Raw genomic sequence first — 14,216 nt, 5'->3', positions numbered from 1 at the left:
TCTGTGTGTTTGTGTTATATATATATATATATAAAAAAAAACTGATGATGAAATGGTGTTTTGTGTGTTTTGTTTTTTAGCAAAAATATAATAATTGAAGAGATAAAGTTTGTTACAGCTTCAGAATTATCATGTGTAAGCGTTTTTCATTCTATTTTTTAAAAATGGCAAAAAAAAAAAAAAAAAACTTTGACTACTTTTTTAGATTTTACAAATTACATGATTAGACTACTAAATTAATTTTTTTTTGACTGTTATTTAAGAGTTGAAATAATTTTTTACTTATCAAATGAAGCAAGATAATAATTGTTATTAACTAGTTTATATTTTGGAATTTAAATATAAAGTTTTTAATGTTTGACTGCTTTTTTAAAATTTATTAATGGAGTAATAGCTATGTTATTATAAGTTTTCTGATCTTAAATCGAGGTTAGTTATAATAGACACATAGATAAAATTAAAGTAATTTTTTTTTGTATAATTGTGATAAATTTTATAGATAGAAAAAGCGATAAGGCAATAACAAGGATATTTTATAATGAGGTTGAATCAGAAAGTTTGATTATCAAAAATTATAATATAACTTGTTTATAAATAATACATGAATAAGTTTATTTTAAGCTTCTAAACGACTCCAAGTGTTGAAATAAAATAAGTAGTGTTAATGGCATTTTTATTTCATTATATTTTAGATATATATATATGATTTTTATTGTTATATTAGTTAATTTCAAATATATACAATTTTAATTTTTAATTAGTTAATGGTCTGAAATTGTAATGAAGATTACGAGGAAAGAGTCTGCACTGACAGTGTGGGGATCAGATCAGTTGATTACACAGAGAATCAACAAACACATTTTGATTTTCGTGCAAATTCTGTTCTTAAGAAAATTAAATTAACCTAAATTAAATTAACCTCCGTGTTATTTCACGTGGCACTATTTTTTAATTTTAAGATTCAAATAAATATATTTTAAACATTTTGAGTGATAAACTATTGTGATTTATAGTGTGTTTTACTTTTTAAATATATATATATATATATTATTTTAAAAAATTAAAAATTTTAAATATAAATTTCGATCAAGCGTAAACTGTTTGATTTTTAAAAAAAGAAAAAACTATCAAAAGTCTATTATACTAGTTTTTATTACTATAATTTTTGTACTCCATTCAATAAAACAAAATAATGCATAAATAAAAATAGTGGTTTCAATAACAGTCTATTTCATATAAATTAATAATGATTGTGGTACGATAGTAAGTTTTTGTATTCGGATATGAACCTTCGTGATTGTTGTTAATTTTTTTCTCATGAGTTCGATTATTCAAACTCCGATATAAATATTAATTATATTTTTTAAAAAAGAAAAATAATTTTACAATTTTTTGTGATTGTGGGGGACAATTATTTTCTATTTACACTTTTATGTAAACTTTATTGCTTGTAAAAAAGCAATTTTGTAATAGAGATGTCTCCTCGATTACTGAAACAGTCAACTAACCAATAGTTACTTGCCACATCAGTAATTGTGGTCCCACTCCATTTGCTCAGCTCAATTATTAGCAGATCAGATCAGTCAATTGTTACATCGGATACAAAAAATTAATTAGGATAAATCTCTCGACTTTATCTAAATTTGCGTTTAATTTGTAGTTAGTATTTCAAATTTTCAAACATATGAATTTCAAATTGAGAAAGGCGAACCCTAAATTCCAAGCCTAAATATCCAAAAGTTTAAATTGTGCAAGCTATAAACTAAATTTGACGATTTCCAATTTCAGATTCACATTTTTAAAGTTTAACCTATCAATATTAACTTGAGACACGAATTTTCGACTTCAGTTCCATGAGTCGAGTCCCCAACTTCAGACTCGCATTTTTGAAGCTTAAACTGTGAATATTAACTTGAGACACGGATTTTCAACTTCAGTTCCATGTGAAGTTGATTTTGAAGCGACTAAACAATAAAGTTTTTGTACTTTTCAACTTGGAAATACCTTAGATGACTATTTTCTGATAAATAATTACTGATTTTGGCAATACTTTTTATTTATTATTATTTATAACAATACTATATTAAGTCTGTAATATATATTAATCAAGCATGCAATATACACGTATTATAACTGTTTTAAAAAATATATTATGCTCGTTTGGTAAGAAGTTGACACATTGTATTATACATATATTAAAACGTGTGATTAATATATTATCCATCAATAAAAGTAACTTACACTATACGTAAATAATAAATTACTTTTTATAATATGAATTAAAAGTGTATTATAAATGTATTAAAAATGATAAAGTGAAAAAACGATATTACTATAAATGATAATTATTTTTTATTTATAATATACTTATGTAAGTTTCCCTTTCAACTATACATTAAGTAACACTTCCCAATTAACAAGAGCCGGAGCCTGGCGGTAGAGTATTGATACGACATTCAGATGAACTCAATACTTTCGGTAATGCTATATAAATTCGTTTATAATTTTATAAAAATAGCAATAATCAATTAAGATGAACCTATATTGAGTTCAACAGTAAAAAACTTGAAAGATCGAACCCCTAGTAGTTTTAAATTCTGGATCCACCTCTATCAAGCAAAATCTCAACAAACCTGAGCAGACTCCCTTTTTCTTTTCTTGAATCATGTGCATCCTGGAATAAAGTAATGAACTGAAAATGCACCTTATCATGTTTGAATCTCCCATATGATGTTGTGAAAATGAATTCAAATTGTGCAGAAAGTTCATCAAAACATAGGTCTACATCATTGGTCTTTTAATTATACATGAACGTATCCGAAAAACAAATTGCAGAGTTACACTTAGCGTACAGGAATTTTTTTCTGGTTCGACGTAAATTTAAAGACATTTGAATCCAATCTGAGGCAGAAAGATCACCTGAAATAATTTTGCATCCAAACTTTACAGACTCTCTCTATTGTTTCAGCCTTGAAGATGCTACATGCAACGGGTGAAGAACGTTTGCCCGACATAGCCCCCATGCATTGCCCTTCTGACATTGGATTCGAACATCTTCGGGTTGTCTCTCAATACAGCAGCTGCATCGTGATTGAGGGGATCCTCATGATTCGGCTCCTGTAGAACCACAAGTTCGGGTTGTTAAATACTTCGGATGAGGGACAAGTATCTTTATATCAAAATTAAGAAAATACCGTGAACAGATGATATAAGCCATAGATAATGGTGTTAATGTTGAGCACAGGCTTCCAGTCTTCTCGAAGAATGTTGAGACACACATTTCCTTCCAAGTCGATATTTGGGTGGTAAACCTGCTCCAACAACCAAAAAAAGGGTCTTACCAGTGATGATGATAAAGAGTCGTAGTCTCGACACAGTCTAGAAGAAAATAAACGAGTATAACCAATACCCACCTTTGTCTTGCACTTAACCTTTGGTGCCTCGTGAGGATATATTGGAGAAATACTGAAAGAGAACGTAAATGTGCCACCCCTATATACAGGAACAATGAAAAATAAGCAATAAATGACATCACTATAGAAAGTTGCTGTTTTCATTAAAAAAGCAGAAAGGCGAAAATACAGTAGAACTAGCAACACAGGAATTATTTTTGAAGTAAGAAACTTGAAGAATGGCCTACAAAATTAGTGATAGGTAACTTGTAACAAATTTACTTACATATAATATCCTTCATCAGGCCGAATGGTGACTTCAAAGTTCATGAGGTCATCTTTTCCATTGGGAAATGATATGCTACATGTTTTGGGTAGATTTAGCTCGCTTATATCTATAAGAAAAAAGATGCAAAGGTCTAGTCGTCACAATTTAGATACAAAAAAATAAAATAAAAAAGCGACAGGAGATACAAAAAGGAAAAGTAAGAGAAACAAAATACGTTGAAGTTAGGACAGATACACAAATAGTTAATAGATCCCTTGCGTTAAGTGAGAATTTTACATGAAACTCTCCAATTCCAAAGAGGAGTCAGCTAGAGATAAGAGGAAACAGAAGCTAAGAAATTATCATGCTGTAGTCTCACATCAAGCAACAGAATCCCCCACCCCACCTCTCTATGCTTGAGTGCACATACATAATAGCCATAGTATGCAGAAGACAGCACTAAGATTGAGAACCTGGATATACTGAAGGTTCTGAGAAATCAACACAGTTTGTCACAAATTATGCACCAGGAGATCGAATCAATAGAAAAATGACAATAAATGATATTTGTCTGAAGTAATAAATGGGAAAATTTTGAAAAAACCCTGATTGATGGAAATGACTGATGATCCGTAGAGTACTAACTATTATGATGACAGCTTAAGATTTTGCACCGTATTTAGCTCAGCGAGTGAGAAGGTAGAAGAGACTGTCAATTCACTTGACAATTTCTTTTCTTTTTTGGAGATGGTAATATTGATCCTATATACCACAGGTATAACTAAATCAAAAGTGTAGTTACCCTACAAAAGTATTACGACTTACATCTTATAGTTCAATTCTATTCCTTACAGAACGTCTAAGACATCAAAAATATCTTCTGTTTGAGCTAATAGTTTTTGTTCTCACACCAAAAATAAAGAAAGGCATAACAAATTCATTTTGAAATCCTGCAGGTTGTTCTGCACTTCCTCAAAACATCTCTTGTTCCTTTCAGTCTACAGACTGACCACCAAATGCAGGACGGGACAATCTTCCATCTCCCCTCCTTCTTACTCACATAACCATCCACTCCAGCATCTTAAAACATATGTTATGCTTCCAGGTTTCACCCACTTGATTCCTTTCAGGCTGATGAACCATCCTCCACACTGTTCTGTATATTTACAATGCAATGATTGTCTCAGCTTGTTCCCCACATATAAAGCACCTTGAAACTAGTTGATGACCCCTCTTGTTCAGATTTTCATGTGTCAAAACCTACCTTTTTAGAAAAAGCCAGATGAAACAGTTTACTCTGTAGGGACTTGTTCGTTTTCATATCATCTTCCAAGCCCAAATCTCTTTCTTGCACCACTGCTATATTCAGTTCCTTATATGCAGATTTGACAGAGTAGCATACCTTTCATGTACTTGATTTTCCAGCTTGTCTACCCCTCCATTAAGATTGTTGAACCTGCTACCCCTTCTCATCTCCTTAGGTGTTCACTTGACAATTCTAAAAGACAAATTGAGGTGGGCGGGCCAAAAAGAAAAAACTTTGTACACTTATTTCAACTTTTCAAAAATTTTGTACTTCATTCAAATTTTCAAAAGTTTATACTTATTTCAAAATCAAAATATGCAAAAGCAGGGGAGGCACCTCTGAATCTACCCCCAGGCCCCAGCTGCCACTGCCTGGCTCTTCTATTTGTACCAACCCTCCACTTTTTTCCTTTTCTTTTCTATAACCGTGATGTCCGGGACAACATGTGTGCACCTCCACTAATTTCACGGAATACCTGAACCTTCCATCAGCTATAGGAATCAAGTAACTCTATCCATCAAGGCTAGGACAGATGGGAAGACATCACCGGATGTTGTTGTCTCTGCTGGAATTCAAACCTGAGACTTCATGGTTCTTCACCCACTTCATTGACCACTGGGCCACAACTTTGGTTTCAATTCTATCAACTCTCCACTACCTCCTACTTTTTTACTGTTTAGTTGGTAGGTTCTTATGAATGTGGTAAGAGGGTATGACAGAATGAATTTGATTCTACAAGCCCAACTAGTAACAAGGTCAGCAAGTAACTTTGTTGCAGTTTTAAGCACTAGCAAATAAGATGGAGATGAACAGGATACGGCAATCGGCATAGTGGAACAAGGAAAAATGGAGAATGTAGGAGGATGACATACCCAATCCCACTCAAATGAAAAATGAACAGAAGACGCAAGAATTCAATGTCATTTCCATGAACTATAGCCACCTACACTCACTCCCTGATTGAAAGATTTTTTAAGTACTTCCACAACACGCAATTTTTCACTTAGCTCTCCATCGTGCATATTCTTCCAGCAGTTTTCGAGAAAAGGTAATGTGGGAAGAACCATAAAACTTCCTAGATAAACATTACAAAAATAATTCTTTTCAAGAAGTCTTAAGAGTCTAAATCTTACTGCATCCTTAATGAGTGCCAAGACCTCAACAATAATTTTATCCTGACACTAACAGTAACCTACATATATTTTCAATTAGGATCGCTAATGCAGCACTCATTTCCACATTCTCAAAGCAGAAAGTGACCTTCCTGCCTGGAAGTAATACTGCCATACAAATGCAGGATTCCAAGAGCATTAGTTAACCTCACCAATTCAAAAGAGTTGGAAAAAGAAACCACCTTTATGAAGACGCAACTCTCCAGGACTTTGTTTCTTGACTGGTGGCTTTCCATTTGCGTTCTCAGCTTGTTCTCTCTGCTTTTCTTTTACTTTGAACAACTTAATCATGGTCACTGCAAGAGAAAACATATAACATAATTAGAGCACGATAGACCATCCAAGTACATGAAACTATTCTCACATCTTTTTCTTTGCTAATAACCACATAACAACCTTCAAATACATAAAATTTGCTGAAGTTATATCCATGAACACCCTGTATCCTTTCTTTCCGTACTTTATAAAGATTTGATCAGCATGTTCTGAATTGTGAAAATGGATCATTTCTTTTTGTAAAAGAACAAAAAAGGGCTTCATATTTCGTATTCTAATCCTATTAATCCCCTGGTGATGGACAAAATCATTTAAATAAACTCTTTCTATAAATAATCCTATTAATCATAGGACAGGCATGCTTGGCAGAAAGGACATGTAACCAACTCCATACTATGAAAAAGAGAATGTCCCAAATCAAAAGCAAACTTCATTCCTATCGAATTAAATGTTTTTAACAAAAGTAAGACAACCGCTCACCCATAAGCTATGTTGCTCGAACTATTCAAAAATGTTAATCGGTGCGTGTCGTATTCTCCAAAAATACTGATTTTTTTGGAGAATCTAACACGGATGCAGCACCCAAAGTGAAAACCAGCGCAAACTTAGCTCATAAGAAAACTGACCAACATCAAAAACTCTAAAACCTAGTCGGTGCAAGCTATGACCCAAGTCAAAGACTGAAACTTTAGCAGAATCAATAAGCAAATATAGTCTATAGAAAGTAAAATTGAAACAAACCCAGATATAAAATCATTAATACAACAAGAAAAAACAGGAAAAACAATCAGCTCAGATCAAACACACCAGCAAGCACTTAAATTCATTGATTAGACAGCTTAAAACAGTCAGCAAAACAAAGGGTTTCATTAGATTAAAGCAACTAACAGTACTCTGATTCGATTATACGATCTGGGTACCAATCAAAACACCCAAAAAATCACTGAATCTACAAAAGGGCATACGTCTACAAGTAGATAAAAAGAGCTGAAACAAGAAAAAGAACCTGTTTAGATGAGAAGATGCAGAGTAGAAAAAGGGTATTTTTTTCTGATCTCAGGTTAGCGTAAACCAGCAAAGGGATTCTTTCTTCTCTCTTATCGAATTGATTGATGAGAGAGAATCTAGAGAAAGAAACAAAGGGGAAAGAAGAAATACGCTGGACGCCAGTCCAACTTTTTATATTTTCACTCCACAACCACAAACACTTGTTCTACACTACTCAACACATTCTCGATCGTTCGATTCAGAACAAGTTATTTTTTAGTTAAATCTTTTAAAATACTTAGGTTATATTTCGTTATTTTAACTTACATCTTTAATCAAATATAAAATAAAATAATTTTATGTTTTATGTCAAAGATTTTATACTTTATATTTCATTCTAAGCGTTTCTTTAGACGTTGATTGATAGTTAGTTTAGATGTTGAGTTATTAAATTTTATATAAATTATGTTATGCTCGATTGGTGATTAAAAATTAAATAAGTTACGAATAAAATATGATGTTTGATTTATAATTTATAAATTTATATAATTAATATGTGTATTAATTATGAGGAAGATATATATATGTATTGTTTTATGTAGAATAATACATAAAATAATTAATAGCTATATAAAATAGTGTGTAGATTTATTTATGAGTATGACTAAACTTTACATTACGACTATTTTTGCATCTTTAACTAGCTATTAAATGATCTTCTAGAATTCGATTACTAATCAGTTAGAATTAGATAAATATTAATAATTAAATGTCTATTAGCTATTTTATTTTTATTATAAATTGTATAAGATTCCTTCGTAATTATATATATATGTTAATTATGCAACTTTCTAATTGTTTTTATATGATTTTCTTTTTTTAATCTAGTTATCAAACGTTATATAAATTATATAAAAAGTTAATATATGAATAAGTTATTTATTAACTGCTTACCAAATGGCCTCTTAGAGTTAGTTTGTTTTTTCGGGACTAAATTTAGAAATATACATAAATATTTCCACTAAAAGTATCACTACTTTTGATGTATTAAGATGTAATAGTGAAATGATGTTACATATAACATATTGAATATTTAGTTATGTGATATTTTTTATAAATTTATTTGTTACTTTATGTTACGTATAAAATTTCACTAGATAGGTTAGTGTTGTTATTTTTATGAGATATTTTTATTTTATATATAAGAGATCTAAAATGACATTATTTTTTCTTTAATCTTATAAATTATCATGAAAAGAAAATTATTTTCACAATTATATCATCTAACATAATATGAAATATTTATTATCAAAGCGAATATTGAACCCGTGAAAATCTATGAGGTCTAACTATAATATTTGACGCGATTATAGTTTTATGATTAGTAATGTTGATATTATTAGTGTTATAATTTTGATATTATTAGTGTTATAATTTTGGTATCAAAGTTATGTTTTATATTATACTATTTATATTTCGTATTTGATCCAACAAGTTAAATATTTTTATCTAGCCATAAAATATAATTTTTTATTAAATAATCTTGTTATTATTAAATCCTAACAATATAAGTATAATTTATATCAGGATAAGTTATTAGCTAGCATTTCATAAATTTCATAGAGTTTTCCCCTTTTTATAGATTACATTCTCTTTCCAATTTCGTCGTACGTTTTACTTTTAGTTAATGGATATATTTATCATTAGCAAATTATCTTAAAGTTATCTTTATAATTAATCGAACTTCAATATAAAATAAAGGTTTAATCCATCAGTGGCCTTCTAAAATTGACATCAATTTTCACTAAGATATCTTAACTAAGTTTTGTTTATTTTAGACACTTCAAGTTATACTGCATTGTGTCGTTTTAGCACTTTTTTAACCGTCAGTCAAATATATTATAAGGTGTATGTAATACACTCGCCTAACAACGTGTCCAAGTAACAAATTAAATAAAAACACGTGACATATATATTAAAAATAATTTTTAAATGATGATATTTTCGTATAATGAAAAAGTAACCAATGACTTAAGTACATGTGAAATTTTTGACACATAAATTCAAAAAGAAAAAAATTCAACCCTACAAAGGTCATCTTCTCCACCCCACCTACCCCAACCCCTATCCCTATCCACCTACCTAGATCATCTTGTTCACTATTCCCCGCCCATCCAACGTCTTCTACACCTTTGCCCACCCTAACCCCACCCCCAACCCCTTCCCCACTCACATCGTTTTCTCCACCCCTCTACCACGCTACCCGTCATTTTTTCAAGTTTTTTCATTGTCCTTTTTATTTGTGACAACATGAATCTTGGGTTAAAATTTATTTTTTGTAAAATCTTTTTGTGTTGAATTTTTTCTCTTTTTTGGTCAGTAGCAACATCAAAACTATTTATCCATGAAAGGAGTTCAAGTTTTGAGAGATGGTGGCTGAGAAATGAGGAAGAAAATAAAAAAAAATGATTTATTGAGCCTTTCACGCATCGGTATGGAGTGTACTACACTCATTATGTCATGTCAGTAACAGTATCAAAATGACATAACGAGACGTGACATGAGGTGTCTAAATGAACAAAACTTAATTAAGGTGTCTAAGTGAAAGTTGGTGCCAACTTTAAGGGACCACCAATGCTCAAATTCTTTGAAAAAAATTAATGCTCAGCTTTGCCACTATATTTTATAGGCATAATACATAAATGTGTCTTTTAACTTGGCCTCGTTTCACCTTTATATTTTTTAACTTTGGGTTTGCACAAATAAACACTTAAACTTGTATCAACTTGAACAAGTAGACACATGAGTCTTACGTGGCATGATACACGTAGGACAAAAATGACATGTAAGACATGTCTGTAATTTGTTCAACTTTATACAAATTTAAGTGTCTTATTTATGCACATCCAAAATTAAAGATCATAATACAATTTAAAATCAAATCAAAGGACATATTTATACTTATGTAACAATTTTTATATTTAAGTTTACTTGTGGGATTGGACTTCATTACGCGTCAAGGACAAAAATAAACCTATTTCTTAATGGAGGAGTAACTATTTTATTAGAATAAAAGTCAATAGATTGCAAAGTTAAACTTCAAAATTTGTTTTTTTTTTCCATCAATCAATAATTTTACAGTACAAATAATAAAAAATGTTTTTATTCTTTGCTTCGTGTAAAAGACTGATAATCAAAGCCACTTTTCAGCCTTACAACTAAAATATAGTCACTATACTGTCGAGTTGAAATGGCATGATAATATAAAAAAAAATATTTGTGAAAAAATTATATTTCTGGTGACTATTTTTCAGTTATATGTACTAAAAGGGATTATTTGTGAATTGTATTCAAACATATTTTGACCTCATTTTCTCTGTATTATATATCACTTTCTTTTATTTCTTAATTTGGCTTTTTTTAATCTTTGTTGTGTTGCTATTCTTCAAGATTTTTTCCTGGTCACTTATGGTTGCGTTAATATTCTTTTTGAGAAAAATTAACGTGAAATTATATATAAAAAGAAAAATAATATGAGTGGATCGTAAATTGCTATTAACTCTCAAAATTTTGGAGATTGCCTAGAGATGGCAACGAGGCGGGATAGGGCAGGGCAGGGCAGGGCAAGAGAAGCCTTGACCAGCTAATTTTGTTTACGTATTTATTTATATTTTTCACGATCAAACGATCCTTAACTAGTTGATATCTTTTTAGTAAGAAAAAAAAGATAATATTCATATAGTTATTCAATTATGGTTAGCTTTCATTGAAAGTCACTCGGCAATGATAATTCTCTTGGGAGATTGGTCAATTTTCATACTTAGAAAGTCAACAACTAACTTTTATGTTATGAAATAAGTTATTAATATAACGAAGTTTGAATTTAAATTTTACATTTATAAATATATAATAAGTACTTTAAAAAAATGACGAATCAATGTTATAAGTAATCTCTTCCCACAAATTGAACCTAGTAAGATCTTCAAGAAATTCTTTGATTTCTTCTTCAAACATGATTAATCAATATTGTATCTTCCAACTTCACTAAAAGAGAAGCTTGAAATTTCCTAGAAGGAAAATTAAGTAAAAAATTTTAACACGATCTAATGATTAAATTATCTTTTTTCTTTAACGATCTGCTAATATAATTTTAGGTGAAATCTTAAAGAGTTGTTTGGTATGACATATATGATAAAAAATATAACACTATTTTATTCTACATTTATAACTTAGGTCATTTTTTTAAAATTAAATTCAAAAGAAAAATAGGTTATTATTCGGTTAGATCATCTTTTTCAAATAAACTCAAAAGAAAATAGATTATTTTTTTAAAGAGAGAAATATTTTTTAAAAAAACAACAAAATTTGTTTAGGCTTTGAAAGAGCATTACTCATAGGATTAAAATGGAAAAATTTGATTAATCAAATCTTAATTTATTCCATGGACAAGTAATTTTGAAATATATGATCTTAATTGGAATTTTTTTTGAATATAATTCTTGATTTAATAAGTGGACTGGTAGTTTGGAACATGTGATCTTAATTTGGAATTTTTTTTAATTAATCTTGATTTAATAAATGAAAAAGTAATTTGAAATATTAAATTGATAGAAAATATTATTTGAAGTGATAAAAAAAGGAAAGAAAAAAAAAAACACTTCATCACCCCTATAAAGTCATTCCATTTCAACAATATTAAAACATATTTTTTAAAGCTTAGCTTTTTGGAAAAGAAAATGAGATCTATGAATCTTGTTGATTCATGGGGTCAAGCTTGTTTAGTTATCAATCAATCTTTACCTTACAATTCGTTTAATGGATTGATGAAAATCAATTCGAAAAATCGAAAAATTTTGAAACAGAGTTTATCTTATAGAACATTTTCATCTGTAACTGTTTCAGCTATTGCTACCAATGAGAAAGTTGTTATGGAAAAAGAAGAATTTAATTTCAAGGTTTACGTAGCTGAAAAGGCGATTTGTGTAAATAAAGCTTTGGATGAGGCTATAATGGTAAAAGACCCACCTAAGATCCATGAAGCAATGCGTTATTCGCTTCTCGCCGGCGGGAAGAGAGTCCGGCCGATGCTCTGTCTTGCTGCCTGTGAACTTGTTGGGGGAAACCAAGGGAATGCTATGGCGGCTGCTTGTGCTGTTGAGATGATACATACTATGTCTCTAATTCATGATGATTTGCCTTGTATGGATGACGACGATCTCCGCCGTGGGAAGCCGACGAATCATAAAGTGTACGGTGAGGATGTGGCGGTCCTCGCCGGAGATGCGCTACTTGCTTTCGCATTCGAGTACCTCGCTACCGCTACAACCGGAGTTTCTCCGTCGAGGATCCTCGTTGCTGTCGCCGAATTGGCGAAATCTGTTGGAACGGAAGGGTTAGTAGCTGGACAAGTAGCGGATTTAGCTTGTACTGGTAACCCTAATGTGGGATTAGAAATGCTTGAATTCATTCACATACACAAAACGGCGGCGTTGCTAGAAGCTTCCGTTGTAATCGGAGCAATCCTCGGCGGCGGAGCTGATGAAGAAGTGGATAAGTTAAGGAGATTTGCCCGATGCATCGGTTTATTGTTTCAGGTAGTTGATGATATCCTTGACGTGACAAAGTCGTCGTCGGAGCTCGGAAAAACCGCCGGAAAAGATTTGGCGGTTGATAAAACGACGTATCCGAAGCTGCTGGGATTGGAAAAGGCTAAGGAATTTGCGGCGGAGCTCAACGGCGAAGCTAAACAACAGCTGGCGGCGTTTGATTCACACAAAGCTGCTCCATTGATTGCTTTAGCAGATTACATTGCTAATCGTCAAAATTAGGATTTTTTTGTGGAAATTTTTTAGTTTTACGAAGTAATTGAATGAATGTAGTTCTTCATAATGTGATTTGAATCTTGATTTATCAAATGAAAATGAAAATGAAAATGAAAATGAAGGTGATATATTATATTGTTAATAAATAACGTCGATTTTGAATCGTAAATTTAATTACGAAGTATGTTTATGTTACATTCATTCACATATTAGTAATACTTTAGTTATTGTATTTTATTTTTTTTACTTTAAACGTGAAGATACTTTGGGCAACATGTATTAGTTACGAAGAAACGTTTTGCTCAATAGCAATTGAACACTTCTGAATTTTGATTCTTTTCTAAATTGAATTTCAACGCGAAACATTTTAAGTAGTAAAGTAGGCTAATTTTTGTTTTTTGCAATTGTGTGTTTAGATATTACATAACCAATTAAGATTGTTTCGTGGTATATTATGATCAATTGAAAATTATATTGAGAATTGTTCACCTTACTTTCTTTGTTCTAAGTTGTTTGTGTTTTACTAGAATTAGCTAACGTTTAAAGTGGAAAATGTTTGTGTTTTCTATGTTTTCTATACTCTAAATTGTTTGTTATGAATTCCTTTTTCATATATTTTAAAAGAATAAAGTTTTTTTTTCTTGTTTTAGCAATATTTTATTGATGCTAATGTTAAAATGTTGTTTACGTTACATTCATGCACGTAATAGTAATTCATGATTTAATTACTTATATATTAGTTATTATATTTTCTATCTAAAACGTGAAGATATTTTAGACAACATGTATATGTTAAAAAGGAACATGTTGCTCCTTCCTAATTTCTTCCTAACTAGCAATCGAACAACTTTTGAATTTGATTCTTCTTTAAATTTAAGCATAAACATAAAATGTTTTAAATACAGCGTAAACCAATCAATATTATTTAGTATTTTATTAGAATCAAATGAAGTCTATATTGGAAAATGTTAGCACATTTTTTGTTTTTCTTTG

The 14,216-nt window shown here is 30.6% G+C and overlaps 2 protein-coding genes across 2 annotated transcripts; one reads left to right on the top strand and one right to left on the bottom strand.

The window, feature by feature from the left end:
* Positions 1-2,729: 2,729 nt before the first annotated feature.
* On the bottom strand, positions 2,730-7,546 carry LOC543810 (NEDD8-conjugating enzyme Ubc12). Its single transcript, NM_001310077.1, is given in 6 exon segments — positions 2,730-3,117; positions 3,195-3,311; positions 3,414-3,492; positions 3,679-3,787; positions 6,321-6,434; positions 7,421-7,546. Coding segments are annotated over 5 exon segments (552 nt in total). The 5' UTR covers positions 6,430-6,434; positions 7,421-7,546; the 3' UTR covers positions 2,730-2,979.
* Positions 7,547-12,101: 4,555 nt separating this feature from the next.
* On the top strand, positions 12,102-13,394 carry GGPS2 (geranylgeranyl pyrophosphate synthase 2). Its single transcript, NM_001247373.2, is given in 1 exon segment — positions 12,102-13,394. A coding segment is annotated over 1 exon segment (1,092 nt). The 5' UTR covers positions 12,102-12,137; the 3' UTR covers positions 13,230-13,394.
* The last annotated feature ends 822 nt before the right edge of the window (positions 13,395-14,216 follow it).

Source organism: Solanum lycopersicum, chromosome 4, assembly GCF_036512215.1.
Source record: "Solanum lycopersicum chromosome 4, SLM_r2.1".
NCBI classification, from domain to species: domain Eukaryota; kingdom Viridiplantae; phylum Streptophyta; class Magnoliopsida; order Solanales; family Solanaceae; genus Solanum; species Solanum lycopersicum.
Note: the sequence above shows the minus strand (reverse complement) of the source record. Positions and strands in the feature narration are given on the sequence as shown.